The sequence below is a fragment of the Sabethes cyaneus genome, chromosome 1, assembly GCF_943734655.1.
Source record: "Sabethes cyaneus chromosome 1, idSabCyanKW18_F2, whole genome shotgun sequence".
NCBI lineage: Eukaryota > Metazoa > Arthropoda > Insecta > Diptera > Culicidae > Sabethes > Sabethes cyaneus.
In genome coordinates, this window is record NC_071353.1 from 7,299,001 (window position 1) to 7,317,875 (window position 18,875).

Consider the following 18,875-nt stretch of genomic DNA (forward strand, 5'->3'; position numbering starts at 1 on the left):
ATCCAAATCCCATTTAAATCCGATCTAAATCCAATCCAATTCTAATCTTAATCCAAATTCAAACCAAATTGAATCGAAATCCAAATCAAACTCAATTTAGATCCCATTAGAATCCTAAACTAATCGAAATTAAATCCAAATCCAACCCAAAAACCCGATCCAAATCTCATCCAAATCCAATCCAAACTGAATATAAACCCAGTCCAAATCGAATCCAAATCCGATCCAGATCCAATTAATACCCAGTCTAAATCTAAAACTAATCCAAATCTAGTAAAAATCCGTTCCAAATCCAATAAAACCCCGATTTAAAAACCTATCCAAATCCAATCCAAATTTAATCCAAATACAGTTCAAATCTAAAACTAATCCAAATGAAATTCAAATCTAGTAAAAATTCGATCCAAATCCCATTTAAATCTAATCCAAAACCCGAGCAAAGTTTTAGAGCAAATTTAAAACAAAATTTGATATCTTAATGTAACGGATTTTGAATACTCGGTGTGATTTCATTTTGGTCGACTTTGGGCTAAAATATCAAAATTGATTGCAAAAATTCCACGCCGTGAAATTAAATTGAATACTAGCTTTGCTATCGAACGGAATACTAATCTTGCTGTTACACAATATTAATAGTAAAGCAGAATTAGTTGTTATTTTACTATCATATCATCTTCATTTTACTATCAACATATAATTTGAACCAAGTATTTTACTAGAAAAAAAAATGTGGAAATAGATTAATTTAAATATTGAAGGTTTATTTACACCATAAATCAAATTTGTCAACACATTTTCCTTCAATAAAAATGAAAACAAAATGATAGCAAAGTCTGATGCATCATAAGTTCCATTTTGAGTTGGTAACAAAACATGTTTTCTAGTTGATATCAATAGCAGAATATGTTATAATTTTCATATACTTTTGTTGTCAATCCTTGCTCGGGAATTCAATCTAAATCTAATCCAAATCCAATCCAAATTGAATCGAAATTCAAATCAAATTCAATTTAGATGCAAATTAAATCCAAATCCAGTAAAAATTCAATCTAAATCTCATCCACATCCAATTCAGAACTAAATCCAATTGAAATCCAAAATCTCATCCACATCCAATTCAAAACTAAATCCAATTGAAATCCAAATTGAATCAAAAGGCAATCCAAATCTAATCCAAATCCGATCCAGATCCAATTCAAATCCAAATTAAATCCAAATCCAATCCAAATCCAATCAGATCCAGTTCAAATTCAAAAATATTCCAAATTAAACCCAAATCCAATCCAAATCTAGTAAAAATCCAATCAGATCAAATTCAAAGCCCATCCAAATTGAATCCAAATCCAATCCAGATCCAATTCAAATCTAGTCCAACTACAAAACTAATCCAAATCTAGTAAAAATCCAATCCAAATCCCATCCAGGTCCAATTCCAATTCAATTCAAATCCAACCAAATCTAATCCAATACAAATCTAAAACTAATTAAATCCAAATCCAGTAAAAATCCAATCCAAATTCCATCCAAATCCAAAACTAATCCAAATCCCATCCGGATCCAATTCGAATTCAAAACAAATCCAAGTCCAGTAAAAATCCAATCCAATTCCAATCCAATCCAAGTCCAATTTAAATCCAATCCACATCCAACCCAAATTCAACCGAAAGTTAATCCAAAACCAACCCAAATTGGATCCAAATCCAATCAAAATTCAATCCAGTTCCAATTCAAATCCAGTTCAAATCCAAAACTAATCCAAATCCAATCCGGATCTAATAAATTATTAGATAGAAGTTATTAGATTAGATAGGATCCAATAAATTAAATAAACATCCCATCCAATTCCAATTGAAATCTAATCCAAATCCAATTAAAGTCCAATCCAAATCCAAATTGAATCCAAATCTAATCCAAATCCAATACAGATCCAATTCAAATCCAGTCCAAATCCTATCTAAATGCAATCCAATTTATTTTATTTCAAGTTACAGTCTGATAAGTACCGGAAAAATGAAACACGGAGACGTTTTTTGGCCAAAGTTTTCTTCTTCAAATGCGGTCGCTTTTCGGCGATTTCGATTTTCAATCGGTCCAATAATGATGAATAGTATGCTCCGGTTATGGTTTTACCCTTTTCAAGATAGTTCACGAATATTATGCCATGTGCATCCAAACCCTTAACCTTTCCGGCCCATTGTTGCGTTTATGGACGCTTCGGAGCACTTTGACCCAACCCACTGTTATGCCTGTTGCGTTGACTGAGGAGTATAGTTATGGATCCAGGTTTCATCCATGGTTATGAATTGGCCCAAAAACTCGGTCGGAGGTTAGTCGATTCTCAGTGCTGTAACTTGTAAATGCGTAAACGGAAGGGTCAAGCTCGACAAAAATGGTTCACATTAGTGAATACTAATGCCATCTCTTAGAATTTTCAGGTACTTATCAGACTGCCTAGTATTTTAGGCCGTTACAGATATCCAATTATAAGGTTTTTGTCCTCTTAATGTCGGGCACCAGCGGAGAAGAATGGTGCGTTGAAAAAACAGTGATATTTTTTCAGTCAAGCAAAAAAAAAACATTAAGCGTTTTAAATCTTTTTTCATTGAGTTTAATCGTAAAAACCTAATGTATTCTTACTCTTCCTATATACCTTATTGTTTTTCATACGAATACCAACCAAAAGAGAAGCAAAATTGAAAAAATAAAGTAAAATAAGAATAAAATTGAATTTTATTCTACTGCTTTTCCGTCATTACATTGCACAATGGGCAAACACGAGCTCGTAATCCCAATGCACAGTGGGCAGAATCGAGCTTTCAGTCGAACTTTTTGTTGCCGCTGTTTTTAATGGGTGAAAAGTGATTTTTTTTAATGCAAAAAATCACGAGAAATCGATTGGTGATGGTCACAATGCGCGGAAATGACGGGAAGTAGCCCATTTTGCCCCATTCAATCTCTCTAAATTGCGATGCGTAAGAAAAGAAGAAGAAAGTTAGGAATAAGGTATATGAACAATTTTATTTTAATGCAGCATAATCTAGAAGTCTGTTTTGCTCCATTTTACGCAAGGTTTTTGTACTGTAGGTAATATGCAAATTCGATGCTTTTACCGGAGATTTTCAAGAAGACATGTCTGTTGCGCAGGTTGAAAAGGTCAGAAGATCGAAAGACGATCAAGTTTTTCACTAAAAGGTCGTGTAAGGGATTATGTTGCCTGGCTTTACTCTACAAATTTTACTGAAATCTAGGAATGTATTGATAGGAAAAGGACCAAATGTGAAAGTGCGCCGATTTCGTTCAAAGTTGGTGTGTTTGTTTTTAGTTAAAAAATTTTAGACCCATATTTTTATACTGGGTGCTTAGGGGCGCCCCTTTCTGAGTTAGGGTGGCCACAAAAGTCGTCATGGTTTCCGATTTTATTTAATTCAAAACTTTTGATCCACTGAACCGATTTTAATGATTTTGGTTCTAAATAAAAGATATTTCAGTCAACTTTTCAGAACACATATTCGACCTTAGCTCAAAGCATCCCGAACTACAAAAACATGGGAACTTTGAAGACAGAAAGGGGTACCCTAAGCGTCCAATAAAAAAATATGGGTTTAATTTTTTTTTAACTAGGAACAAACACACCAAATTTGAATGAAAACGGAGTACTTTTACAGTTGCTCGTTTTCCTATCAATACTTTCTAAGATTTCAATACAAGTTGTTGGGTAAGGCAAAACATTCCCTTACACGACATTTTTGTGAAAAGCTTGATCATCGTTCGATCTTTTGACTTTTTCAACCTTCCCAACAAGCATGCCTTCTTGAAAACCTCTAGTAAAAGTATAGAATTGGCATTTTGCCTGTGATACAAAAACCCTGAGTAAAATGGAGCAAAACAGACTTCTAGATTATGTTGTAATAAAATAAAATTGTTCGTATACCTTTTTCCTAACTTTCTACTTCTTTTCTTACTATAGAATCTCAAATTAAAGAGAGTTTGTACATGATTCTTTCAAAACTATTAGAAATAGGAGTTAGTGGGGCAAAATGGGCTACTTCCCGTCATTTTCGCGCGTTGAGATCAATTCACCAATCAATTTCTCATGATTTTTTACATAAGAAAAGTCCCTTTTTACCTGTTTATAAGGCAGTGGCAACTATATTGTCACCAACGAAAACTATTTGTTTTGCTTCTTTAATTATGTTGATATTATTATAAACGCAAAACAAATATGTTTCGTTGGTGGCAATATAATTGCCTCTGCCTTATAAAGGGTTAAAACAGTCGCAATAAAAAGGTCCGTTTTTTTCGATCGGTGCACTGTGCAATGGAACCGCTGGTTTGGAATCTTACCTATTCCTATGTAAAAAAGTGCAAAGAATCGATTGGTGATAGTCCCACCTTGTGCAGACCTTGAGAAGATATCCATTTTGCCCTATTATCCTCAAAATTCATAGTAAAAGCTAATTAAACAGTATAAAAACCGGGGTCAGTCCCGGCCTAGTTGTTAGCATTCACGCCTCTCACGCCGAGGACCCGGGTTCAAATCCCAACCCCACAGAAGTCACGAATGACTCAAAACTGGTGAAAGTGACTATAATCTAAACAAAAAAAAGTATAAAAACTTATTTGCCTCCCTTCAAATGAGCTCAAATAGCTTTCAAATGTTGTCAAAACATCAGAAGAATCAGATTCCATCCATTCTATGCTGTGCGAAATGCAAGAATAGTCTATCTTGCTCTATTCGCCCCTCCTAAATACATAGTAAATCCTAATTAAAGCGATCAAAACTAACTCAAAGGCCGGGGAATCAACTCAAATCGCACCAATTCATTTTAAAAACATTAGGGGAGTTGAATGTCATCGATTTCGTTCCGTGATGAATTCACTAAAGACCAATTTTACCTGATTCTCTCCTAGATCCGTGCTTTTGTGGATCTTTACTCATTTCATTTGCTACTGTGTAAAATGCGTAATTTTTTCTACAATGTTGTTTTTAGAGAATCAATAAAATATAGCGCATCTTCTTACACTATTGGGGTAATCATAAACTCACCTATTAGGGCAAAACAACTATTTGATTTTTTTTAATACGTCCAAAAAAGCTTTTTCTTCAAAAAAATTTTTAGAGCACACTAGAATTGGCAACTTTGTTGAATATAGTAACTACATGTCTTTTACTAGTTGGGAGGCGTAATAATTTGTTTAAAAATGATGCTTAATAATCCATTCTGCACAATAAATTTGCATCAAATTTATGTATTGCTTTCAATTGTTCTCCAAAGTTATTCAGTATGTTGAAATAAACATTTTTTCTGAAGGCTCCAGCCTTCGAGTTAGTTTTAATCGCTTTGATTAGGTTTTAGTATGTTTTTGGGGGTGAATAGGGGCAAAATGGACTATTCTTGCATTTCGCACAGCATGTAATGGATGGAATATGATTCTTCTGATGTTTTGACAGCATTTGAAAGCTATTTGAGGTTCATTTCACGGGCGGTAAATAAGTTCTTATACTGCTTAATTGCTAAAAGCTAATGACTTTTGAGATTAATAGGGCAAAACAGATATATTCTCAAGGTTTGCACAAGATGGGACTATCACCAATCGATTCTTTGCACTTTTTTACATAGGAACAGTTATTTTGTAAGATTCCAAAGCAGTGGCTTCAATTAACTGGGATTACGTCACCCGTCCCTCTGGTGACAAAAACCTTAATGCTAATTTCCAATGGCCTTATTCGAATTATTTCTTTATTTTTATTCAAACATTTTGTAATTGCATCTTTTTGCTAATATTATATGCTAACCTGTCACGGTCGCCATGAAACACACTGATTTTGTTACTCTTCTATGGTTCTTGAATTCCTTTCAGCCAGCTGAATTTGTCAAATACTTTAACTTTATTTTCGTCTTTTTGAGAGAAGAACTAAAATAGAATATTTACACTAGAGTCGAATTTTACGCAATCAATATGTTTCATGTGTATGATAAGCTTGCATTTGACGTTAAAACTTTTTTGTTGTCCAATTTTTCGATTATTTGTGAGCTCCAGTTATTTTGCACACCGTTTCAAGTTTAAAGCATTCAGGACGCGAAAACCCTATCGGACAGAGCCAGACTGAACCGGATCTGAAGGTGGAGGGATGTAATACACCGCAGCACACAGCAATAACTTCGAATAAATAGAGTAGCACAGCATCGTATACATTAACCGCTCTTTCACAATCTTCTACAATCTTCACAAACAATGAGCACCCTTCATCCCATCGCCCTAAGCACCTTCCAGTAGAGCGCTTACCCACGAACACTAGATAAGGCTGGTGGCTGGGGCATAGTCTTTGCATAAGAAGAAAGAAGCTCCTGAACGATATGCTGTGAAACCCCGGCAGAAATGCAGCTTCGAAAAGGGAAAATATTAAACAATTTGCTTATCCCGGCCAAACCGGTGGTGTAGGCAAGCTTTTGCTGTTTTGAGATACCTAGTAAAATCGATGGGAACACGGCAGGCGTGGGGTAGAAGGAAACGTATTGCGATATTTGCGGATTTTAATAAAGAGGCAAAGTGGACACCGGGAATGCAATTCGGCTCAAGGCTCAACTCGATTCCCGAGCCCGGCCAGCCAGCCAGCCCAAAGGTGCACGGGTTCATGTTTTACCGTGTGATTTTAATTAAAAACAATATTTCACCAAGTTTTTCGCATGCTACAGTTACCGGAATCTTTTTGTCGACCGAACAAAATGGCAGAGTTTGGCCGGTAGCAGTTACCGTGTTCGTCGGTTGTGGTTTTCCAATGGGACACAAGGGTTGACCGGAACAGGTGGTTCCGGCAATAGAATTACAATTAAAACAGTGTTAACAATGTAGGCGTTTTGTTTTCGGGTTTAGCTTAACCATGAAAAAATTGAGAATAAAACGTACGGCTACGGACAGTTGTGGATGTTTTTTTTTGTAATCATTTGTTGGTTTTGGTTTTATTTATTTATTTTTTTGTCAACCTGCTTCGTTCTATGTTGCACACAACCGGGCGCCGATGACACATCTGGTAACATGCTTTTTTGCTGACTTTCTCCGTTACATAAACACTTGCACTCGCCGCTTGCACTCCCTCCGCCACTGCGCACCGCTGCTAACAGGATCTTCAGGCGGCTGGCCACAACGTGTCCGCTGCCAACATCATCCAGCTGAAGGTAAGCGTTTGCTCGCGTCGTCGTCGTCGTCGGTACTGAAACCGTATCCATTCCATGGCCTGCCAAGATTCATTCCACGTCAAGCTCGTGAGAAATCTGTCACTCAAACGCCTGTGTCATCCGTCCGTTCGTCCGTCTGGCCAGCTGCTTTTTTTTTGTTTTTTCAGTTTTTTTTGTCATACACTGCAGCTAAAACTAACATTTTGTGAATTTCGATGGATGCATGCCGGTGAGAAAGAGAAAAAATGTCTGCTGAAAGTTTTATGATACTAATGTATGTATGCTATTGCGGAGACCCCCTTCAGCTTAATTTCAGTCGAGCTTCTCCCGTCGTTACAGGGTTGATTCATGTACATACGGAACATGCACACATGAGCTTCCATACATTTTTTTGTTTAATCTCAACTCGACTGTAATGTGATTGCGCTGCTCGTTTCTACTTATCTTCCGCCTGTTCCCTTTCAGCAGGAAGTTACACTGACGCTATGACGACTGTTTCTGAGTTCGTTTTTACCATCATCCACCAGGCTTCTACGATGTCCTTAGCTTTGCACGATGTATGTACACATGTAGCCATTTAATCATCTTGTTTAACTCTCATCGTCTGTGGGGTAATATGCCCCTGACAGAGTTGATGAAAAAGTAAAAACAAAGAACTCTAAGCCGGAACGAGTTGCTCGCTTCAGTGACCCAATGCTATTCTACGTGGAAAATTCAGGAAAAATATAACTTTTTTCATTATTTTCCCTACGAAAGAACAATACATTTAACAACAAAAATCAGTTTGTAGACTAGTTTTTTTTATATTTGTAGAAAAGCTTAACATTTAACACCCTCGAAGCGTCATGCAAATGTGTACTAACCGATCGCACCAAAACTAAAACCAAAAAAAACACAACTAATCAGCTCCACTTGTGCATGTCCAACCCATCATCGGATCGGAGTCGGAAGCATTCGACAGTCCTCTCGCTTCGGTGCATGAAACGTATTCTTGTTGTTGTTTGCTTACGGCTTTTTGTGTTTGCGCGCTTCGAGTGGTTCTTTTCGAGGGCTGTCACCGGCCAACTCGGCCGGGACTGTTTGCACAAATCTCAAACCGAAGCTGAAGCCGAAGCCTAACCAAGCGGCCGCATCCGCAAAGTGGCTGTGAAATGACAGCACAGCACCTAGCTAGAGCAGTAGTAGGCTAGTATGTGGTTACGCCCAGGTGTTGAAATCCGCCTGCTCAGGTAAGATGGATGGCTTTTGTGCCCTTCGGTACTTCAACACACACAACAACCTACGTATGCCCTTTGCTCAACTCGAGAGAATCACCAATTTTGACTGCCGTCTTCTGAAGAGTAAACACTGGCTGATGAATTACTTGTAATGTTGCTGTTGCTGTTGTTGTTTAAATAGTCATACATCTTATGGCTGATGCTGCCGGGCTTTGCTTCGGTTTCTGATTCAGTTCGAGAGCGTGCAGCTGCGAAGCGAACCACTTGACTTGCGAAACGAAATCCTTGAACTAATTGGTATTCTTATCCATTGTTCTGCACCACCACTAGGGAGAGCCAGGTGAGCCTGGTCCTCCAGGGCCACCGGGACCGGTGGGGCCGTCCGGTCCGATGGGACTGGACGGTCGGCCCGGTCCGCCAGGAGATCCCGGTCCCAAGGGAGACGCAGGAGCAGCAGGAGAAAAAGGTCCCGTGGGAAATCCAGGCACACCGGGTCTGGCGGGAGCGAAGGTAAGCTTCGGTGTGGTATCTTCCCCTACGGTCAGTAAGTGATTGAAGTCTGTTTGATTTGATTATTCCCTAGGGAGACCGAGGTGACAAGGGAGACCGGGGGTTAACGACGCACTTCAAGGGCGATCAGTTCCCGGCCGGAATCATCGAAGGGCCACCCGGCCCTCCCGGACCGCCCGGTAAGTTGGATTCAGTAGTAATTCTTATTTTGCTTATATTAATTACAACAATACAATACAATATTAAATGAAGAGGTCTCAAATGAGAGCCTTGAAGAATACTGTAAGTTACGTGAATTAAATGGGGATTATTTCCGTTAAAATTAATTTATTTATCGACGATAAGTTAAGTATGATTTATGTTATATCAAAAGCCTTGGGTCAGTTGCAATTTTTTTAATTTTGGGAACATCATTCCTAAGTAAAAATTCTAAAGCCACACGGTTTTACTTGAATTTTATAAAGGTATATAATACCGCAATATATATTAACTAGTTGAGCCCGAATCTTACGATCCGGAAAATATAAAATATAAAATATAAAATTCCGAAGACTGCGGATACATTCCATTGGCCAGTGTTTGCGAAGATTTTTAATCTTTGAATTAGTTCTTTGAGTTCTTATATTGCATAATATAGCTCTAAGAAGTTGTACCTAAAAGAGTCATAGCCGGAAACTGAAACAAATAGTTTTTATGGTCGTATTGGATTTTATTTAACTTAATCAAAACTTCTGGCTGTTTGCAACATTATGTGCAACATTTATGTGTCTGATTAGAGAAAAATGCTGCTTAGAAAATTCTTGATCGTTTGCTATCATTAACTCATCTTTTAAAATTTTGCGACTTCGGTCGGTTCGGTCTGGGTTAACACCGACCATTTGATATCGCGACAAGCAATCGAGTTGAGCAGGCGAGTCAAGCAGTTGGACCAAGCAGTCGAGTCGAACAGTCAAGTCGAGCAGTCAAATCGAGCAGTCTTGTCGAGCAATTAAATCAAGCAGTTCGGACGATCAGTTGAATCGAGTGGTCGAGTCGAGCAGTCAAGTCGAGCACTTCAGTCGAGCAGTTTAATCGAGAATTTAAGTCGAGTAGTCCAGTCGAGCAGTTGAAACGAGTAGTCTAGTCGAGCAGTCGAATCGAATGGTTTAGTCAAGCAGTCGGGTCAAGCGGTTAAGTTGAACAGTAGAGTCGAGCAGTTCATTCTAGTAGTCGAGTCGAGCAGTTCATTCGACCGGTCGAGTCGAGCAGTTCATTCGAGTGGTCGAGTCGAGCAGTTCATTCGAGTAGCCGAGTTCAGCAGTTTATTCGACCAGTCGAGTCGAGCAGTTGAATCGAGTAGTTCCACGGGGAGTTTATTCGAGTAGTCTAGTCGAGCAGTTGAGTTGAACAGTTGAGTTGAGCAGTCTGGTCGAGCAGTTGGGTCAAGCGGTTCAGTCGAGCAGTTAAGTCGAACAGTTGAGTCGAGCAGTTCAGTTGAGTAGTCCAGTCAAGCAGTTGAATCGAGCAGTTAAGTCGAGCTTTAAAATCAAACAGTTAAGTCAAGTAGTTGAGTCAAGCAGTCGGGTTGAGTGGCTAAGTCGAACTGTAAAATCAACCTGTCAGTTGAGTCGAGCAATCAAATCGTGTAGTCTAGTCGAGCAGTTGAATCGAGCAATCAGGTTGAGCAGTTGAGTCGAGCAGCCGATTCGAATAGTCCAATCGAGTAGTTGAGTCAGGCAGTTCATTCGAGCAGTTAAGTCGAGTAGTCCAGTCGAGCAGTGGAATCAAGCAGTTGAATCGAGCAGTCCAGTCGTGCAGATAAATCATGCTGTCCAGTCAAGCAGTCCAGTCGAGCAGTCGAATTGAACAGTCCAGTCGCGCAGTCCAATCGTGCAGTTAAGTAGAGCAGTCAACTTGAGTAGTAAGTCAAGCATATGTGACAAGCAGTCGAATCGAGTAGCCCACTCGAGCAGTTAAATCGAGCTGTTCAGTTAAGAAGTCAAGTCGATCTGTCCAATCAAGCAGTTGAGTCGAGAAGTCGAATCGAACAGTTCAGTCGAGCAGTTCAGTTGAGCAGTACAGTCGAGCAATCAAATCAAACAGTCTAATCGACCAGTCCAGTCGAGCAGTCTAGTCAAGCAATCGAGCAGTCCAGCGGTCGACTGAGAATACAACCCATTGGTACGAAAGCATGACGTCCTGTCTGGGACCTGGTTTTAGTTACCGATAAGCCTCTTATGACGTCCTTTTAGAGACCTGGATTTCGGTACAGGCATAAGCCTCTTATATAAATAATATAATAGATAGTTGTAACCCGCGCGCATCGCCTCTCGTCTAATGGATCATTGTAGATAGTCTAATTGATCTTTGTAGATAGTCATGCGTATCGCTAGATGGACACTAAAGCCCCACGTGGCATATTTAGTAAACTTTAAGGCTGATACAGATTACACATCATAATTTCTTACCGTTCCGTTGTTGTTGACGGTTGATAACGGTTAATCTGAACCGGTCTTTTTAGGTGGACCAATCAGATTGCAAGGCAGTTTGACAGCCGGTCATAGACGTTCGTCGAAAGTGTTTGACAGAACATGTCTATGCTGGAGCCATCTGTGAAATTTTTTAGCTTTTTTAATGATCCATTGAGAGCAAATAGGAGGTACGCTATGTAACGCTAACGCTATGTAATTCTATGAGGTGCAACTACATTACTTTTGCTCGTCTTGTTTGTAATCTGGTATGATCGGGTTGAGTCTTTGCTTAATGGGGGCGATTATTACCATGAAAATACATATCGAGCCCCTCGTTTTGGCGACAGACATAAGCCTCTTATATAAATAGATAGATTGTTTCATCTGGTTTTATTATGGTATCACGCAATGCAAACCGGATACCAGTCAAAACACACTTGAAGCTAGCTATAAAACCAGGATAAAACTGTTAATAAATCAAATTTATTGTGGTGGCGCAAATTACCACGATAAAACTTGTTGGTTGCGCCACACCTCTTATAAACTTACCATACATGAGGCGTAGCAATACAATGTTCCGCAGCAATCAAAATTGATTTTAATACGGCTGCTTGTCAAACCGCAATAATTCTGTTAGTTTTATAGAGCTAGTACGAAATATCAACAAAGCATAGTGTGAGTTGCAGAAAGAAAGCTATTATCAATTGGTTTTCAAGTCACGGGAAGCAACTAAAATGATTTCGCTAGAAATTGAGACTGACTATCTGAATATTTTTGTTTTGTTAAAACAACCGGTTTTCGAAAACTACAAAATTTCGATGGCGCGTTGATTTTATGCACCTATCTTATGAATATCCACGATAAAATTTAATGCGCATATGCAGCGCAACTACGAATACCGCTATCGTGGCAGCTGTAGGAAGAAAACTTCGCTCAGCTGCCAATTACTTTTTCCATGCTTTGAATAGTTTTTTCTGCATTATATAAAAAATCGTCCAAAACAAGTCCTTTTACTGCCAAAAACTCAAATATTTCTATGTTTAGTTAAGAAACACATAGAAGCTTTCGACGTTCTGTTCTTTAACATCAAAACTGTTTACTATGATTTCGTTACCAATATATTCATGCTCCCTTCTCCTGCTAACCTGTCTATTCATTATCGTTGGCACTGTGGTTCAAAAACGGATATTTTTTCCTAGCGTCTTTTGCTTTCATTTTAGCATGTCGGGTCTTCAGCACTTTTGTTGGTAAATTCCCTCCATAATCTGAAAGTTTGAAAACTTAGTAAAATTGATTACTATTATAAAAAAAATAACTTTTTTATGTTGGGAAATATGGACATGGTTTCTTTAACAAAGTTGTAAAAATAAGCAAATTTCGTAAAGGCATGACATTTGTATCTCTATCGAGTGCAGAGATATAGAGCATTTACTTCGTAAATTCTTAAAAAAATTATTTTTGCTGATTGCATTTTACAAGCGCACATTGTTCTAGGCAATTATCGAAGCACTCAAAACACACGTTTTTGCAGAAAACCGCATATCTCTAGGCTAAGACATTTACATGCTAAGTTATCGCATATTCAAGATCTATTTTTCCTTAGCTTCATGAGCCTACAGGATAAAATGGGGAAAGTGTATTTATGAACTTCATCTTGAAGCTTAGATCAACTAGTATAAACTTGTTTGGTGCCACTTGTCCCCATCCACCCTTATTAGAGTAGGTACGAAAATTGTAATTGTAAATCAAACATATGATTAGCTTTGTTGAATTGCTTCAATCTTTATCAAGCTTTCTGTGAACGTATTGTTTTCCTTTTGCAGTGTGAATTGCAATTCCATTGAAAGCCGCAATTTTCTTCACCATACATTCCCCAAACGTAAGGTATCAAATTTTGTTCTAAGACCAATACTAGATAGTATTTTGCATTAACTTTCACACCCTTGTCAATAAATACAAGAGGAAGGTTCCCTTTCTTTGAAATGCCTTCCCATACCATGACCGCTCATAAATTCTGGTAGCGTGGAATATTTCGTTTATGCTTTGGAACGTCCATGATCGAAACCGACCACAACCGATCATTTTGAGCAAGATGTGGTGTTTGAAGGACAAACAATTTCTCATCAGAATAGTTCACTTGTGAAACATCGTGCCGACAGAGTAGCATTTTGCGTCTTTCCTGCCGTTTTTATTTTGTTGCTTCCATTAATCCATGCATTTTACGTTTTTTGAATGCTTTCATATCCAGATCTATTTTCAAAATTCGACGAAGAGATTTTCTTTTGATATTCAACTGAACTGCCATTTTCCGTACGGACGAAACGAAGAATAGTACCGCATGTAGCACCGTTTCACAATTTATTTATTATCAACGGCCGTAACTCAAACTCAAACACAACTCGAAAATGAAACTGCGTCAAGTAAAACTTAAGTCATGATGCCACACACACATGGTTGAGACCATGTTTAATTGTATTAACTATATATGCCGCTGCAAGCATAAAATGATTTTTGTTCGAATATATATGTGTCACACTGTAAACAAGGCATATGGAAGAAATAGTTTAAATAAGCATTTTATTTTGCTTTAATCTTGCTGCGCGAAAGGCCGCTCTTGAAAATGTTTTATGTTTTCATGCCAACGTCGCTCGTTCTATTATCGTACCAACGCGACTGCCTCTACCTTGCCTTAAATACCCGGGCTTTAATCGCTACATCTCCCCCCTTATGAGCTACTGAGTGTCTCTGAAAGATTAACTTTTGAACATTATAACAACATCTATGGAGTAGGGCGGGGCATAAGTGCGATGTTTGAAGTTGTCATCAGTTTTCGTGAGATATAAAGAAGGACAACAACAAAATATATTTTATAGTGATGCAGTTACTCAATGTCTTCACATTCAACTATAAATCATCTGGAATAATAGTGTTATGCAAAATTAATTCGTCATTTTTCTGATTAGGTGCCGATTCGCACTTTTACCCCACTAGCGGGGCAAAAGTGCGAAGCTCGAATCCATGAAATTAGCACATCAGTAGCTAACAAAACCACATTATCTTCAATCTGCGGTATGTCTCGGTAAGGGATATTCTTAGTTTGCACCTTTCCCATGTTGCGCTGGTGTATTGCAGCCTCCGTCAGATCGAAACTTTTCCAAACGTTTGTTTTTTGTTTCATTAGCGGAAAGACATTGTTTTCCTTCGGTCAACATCTGTAGAGCACACAGTTTTTGCAGATCTTCCATTTCTAGTATCTTTAATATAGTGCCTAAAACTGTATATAATTAGCTATACATTTTTGTCTCTTCCATGAATCGCACTTTTGCCTCGTTCGCAAATCGCACTTTTACCCCGCTAAGCGCTTGACGGGATTTGATTAAATTACACAAAACCGAAATATTGTTTGTAAATTCTTCTCACCGTATTTTCAAAACAGATATGTGAGTGATGCAAAACGCTGCTACAAATTTTCAACAAACATATCGTATTTGCCATATAACAAAAAATTATATAACAAAAAATTACATCAAAACCGCCCTAAAATAATATTTGCACTTAACTCAGCAACTATGCTTCGTAAGCAACCAAAGTTTACGTTAGATTCAAGCGGTCGAAGTAGTCACCGATCCATGGCAATGCAGTCAATTTACTCGGAATCTGCAGCGATAAATCATTGAATCGCACTTTTACCCTCATCGCACATGTACGCCAAGTTTGCTGAAGAACAGTGAATGGCGTTCCGGAGTTATGGCTCAACTCGTTAACTTTTATATACTTAAAAATGTTAAAACCCCACATATTCAAACGCAATCAACCGATTTTAATTCTACTTGCATCTTTCTAAGATACTAACATTTGAAAACGACCTATTTTCAACGCTAAATTTGATATAAGTGTAGAAGTAAAGTAGATAGCCAGTTTCTTTTTTCATCAAAAGTGGCGGCTTATTGAGCCTTGAACGTCATCTGAAGAAGTGTTTTGCGAGAAATGCAAAATAAAAAAGTTATGGAGAAAAATAGCAAAATAGCAGAGTCACTCTAACTTGATTCAGAAAAAACGCCCTAATATGGAAACGGTTTGAGATAGAGAAATTCCGTCTTCTGCAATATTACTCAAAATACTTCAAACTATAAAATTGCAGAAGTGAATATCGCTCTGTCTTGTTTCGTTTTGGAGTTAATTTCTGGTTCTTGGTTAATTTAGGCGCCACCCTAAAATAGCTCATGCCAAAAAAGCAGCATCCTAAATCAAGATTTTGTTGCTAACACAAAAATAGTCTAAAACCTGGAGTATAGTTGCACTGGTCGGCAAGTACGATGAATATGTCGGGTGGAGTTAAACTTCCCAGCCATTATAATTCTAGTCTTTTTTTACCGCGAAAGCAGCATACGGGAAACCTAATCAAGGAGTGATATTAATTTATATTTTGAGCTAATTGGCCAACACTCCAAAATATGCGCTATCGGTTCTATCGAGGTCCAAAATTGGTCATTTTTAATTATCAAAAGGAATTTGTTAAATAGAGCTTTTGTAGGGACATTTGAGTATATTTCAAATGTCCCCCAAGGAATTTATTTTGAAAATTTCTGTGTCATTTCCCGAGAAAATTAGAAATGACCAGTTTTGGACATGAAAGAACAGATTTCATTAACGGGAAACTACCAGTCATCAACTTTTTGTCGAAGAGTTCAATTTCGGAAGCAGTTTTTGGACCCAAATGCGGGGTTCTGTTTATAAACATGTATTCACTGCATTCTTCTCGCCAATCTGAACACAGCGAGTATATTTTCATGAACAAAATTTTTGTTTCAAACAAAAAAACTGCTTTTGAAATTTGCAGAATCGATGACGACTAATTTTACCTTAAATCCTACAATTTCGTGTTTCATCGGCACATTCGTTGAGTCGGGATTTGGCAAAGGGTCCTTGAATGAGTGATGACGTCGAAGTGAGGATGTCTGAGTGAGGATGCCTGAGTGAGGATGTTTGAGTGAGATCCCTGAGCGAATATATCTGAGTGATGGTGTCTGAGTGAGGATGGCTAAGTGATGACGTCTGAGTAAGGATGACTGAGTGAGCATGCCTGAGTGACAATGCCTGAGTGAGGATGTTCGAGTGAGATGTCTGATTGATGACGTCTGAGTAAGGGTGGCTGAGTGATGATGCCTGAGTGATGACGACTTAGTGTTGATGGCTGAGTGAGGATGTGTGAGTGACAGTGCCTAAATGAGCATGGTTGAGTGAGACGATGTCTGAGTGAGGATAATATCTGATAATATCTGAGTGAAGATGTCTGAGTGGCGATGATTGAGTGAGGACGTCTGAATGACGATGTCTGAGTGATGAAGTCTGAATGAGGAAGTCTTAGTGATGATGGCTGAGTGGTGATGTGTGCCACGAGTACACTTAGAACCAAATCATGGAACTGAAAATTTAAATTTAAATAGTTTTGGCCATGTACAAAGCATCGACAATTGAAGCAGCGCAAATTAACACGCTAATTTTTTTCTTTCTCTTAATTATTCCACAGGACCACCCGGTGAGAAGGGCGATCTCGGTCCCGAAGGTCCACCCGGACCACAGGGAGAAAAGGGCCCTCGTGGCAAACGAGGTAAACGGGTAAGTTTCTAGCTTCCGTAGGTTAAAATTTCCCTCCTCTTACGACAGGTAGACAAATACAACTTCGCGGAAATGAACCCTGACTATGAACCCATATTTTGACCGACGATTCGACGAACGAATAATTGCACGCTACTGAGTGATGAGTGCTTGTTTAGCAGCATGTTTGTGCTAGTAAATATACACTTTGATTGTTAAAATTTTTTGCGTGTGATGAATGATTGAATTGCTTTAGTTTTTATCAAAACCATCACCTGCGATTGCCGTCATCGATTTCAGTTTGAACATTGACCATTAAGCAGGGACGTAGTTAGCAACAGTGTGGTATTGCGGTTACAGCTCTCTACGAGGTTCGTTTTTTATCATCACATAGATCAAAGGAACCATGTTTGTCTTGCTTGTCTCCGCAATCTCCGGTCGAAACCGACCGACCGGACGTGCGGGAAAAACGCTCAAAAATCGTATTTATTTTAATTGGATATAAATAATGCAAACTTGTATCGCGAATTGAAAATTGTACACTTTTTCGATTCACTTTCGTATGGTTGTTTGTTTGCCAGGATCAAATCACAGCATGCTGGTGGCCAGCGGCCATGCTGGAGACTATGCATGAGCGAGCAGCATCGCAGCAACTAACAGTAGGCAACAATTTATGACGATGATCGAATCTCAGTGGGCGATGTGTGTCCGATCGAGTTCTGTTTATACATTAATATTCAAAAAAAAAAAATCAACAAAATCAATTTCGGAATTGAAAAATAAAATGCTTGCATAATTTGTTGCTTGGCTGCATGGCGCGTTCCGCTGCCATAAATCAATCATTTCCCTGACCATAGAAGACTTTCATAATACTATGAATTTAAAATTAAAATCTGGAGCACATAGAAATAAAGTCTCACCTCATCGTTCTTCCCGGGCAACACTCGACTAGTTGAGAGCATGTTGTAAGCTCGTTTGCAGTCCATTTGTCATCACGAATGTCACAATATCTCCCATCGAAAGCATCTCTCCGTCTCCAGCCATGGCCTAGCGCTGGTCCTGGTAGCAGCGCCCTGCAGTGAAAATTGAAGTTGATTTTGCGATAAAATATATTGCACATTTTAGTCCGCGTCTAACTAGGACGTTGGACCGCCGCGGCCACGGGAACCAGGGGAAACCGCCGGAACGGGTTTCAAAATGAAACCACCAACCGGGAACCGCAAAAACCGCACGGTTCATCCAGTGAGCATAAATTATGCTGCCTGCCTGCATTCAGTGAAGTTTATCGCGCACAAGCAGCGGACGGGCCGTTTGAATTGGTTTTGAGGGGCTGCTGAAAATTGTAACGCAGAATGTGTGAGGAAATAATTACTGGCAAGCGTTTTATTTCTAACTTTGATTATGAACATGATTATTGAAAAAATGTTTCCACTTTATTTAATCAGAGATTTCGAATTTCCCCCTTTTTAAAAAGCAAAGTTAGTGTGTAAATCTGAATTAATTCTGATAATCACTTTCAGCAGAAAAAAAGTCCTGTCTGTAAAAGTTTCACAAATTGTTTGGAAACGCGTGCTAAAAAAGTTGTTATCCTGCATCAGAATAAATTAAAATTTCGTTAACAAAATGTAAAAATGAATTTGAAAAAAACCTCCGCATGATATTGAACGGAAAAGTTTTTTTTTTCATGGCAACCTCAAACCTCGAAAGATGAGCTCTTTTCCAACCACTCCTGCCAAGCAACATGTGCAAAAATGCGCATCACCTTTTCCCACTCTCATCCGGTTTTCTCCTCTGCCGGGCCATCACTTCCTAGCGAATGCCAACGCTTGTTGCGTGTTCGTTCGTTTTTTTTTTCGTTATGTCCTGCCTTCCTTACTCACCCACAAGCTGTGGGGCTCCTCGGCGGAACAGGAGAAACCCAC

General features: G+C 38.7%; 1 protein-coding gene across 1 annotated transcript in view; it reads left to right on the forward strand.

Annotated features, from left to right (window-relative positions):
• Nucleotides 1–18,875, forward strand: part of LOC128736333 (collagen alpha chain CG42342) — a 114,902-nt gene that overhangs the window by 42,714 nt on the left and 53,313 nt on the right. The window contains exons 5-7 of the mRNA XM_053830813.1: nucleotides 8,726–8,905; nucleotides 8,979–9,084; nucleotides 16,886–16,974. Coding sequence (XP_053686788.1) covers nucleotides 8,726–8,905; nucleotides 8,979–9,084; nucleotides 16,886–16,974 — 375 coding nt within the window. The remainder of the gene's footprint in view (nucleotides 1–8,725; nucleotides 8,906–8,978; nucleotides 9,085–16,885; nucleotides 16,975–18,875) is intronic.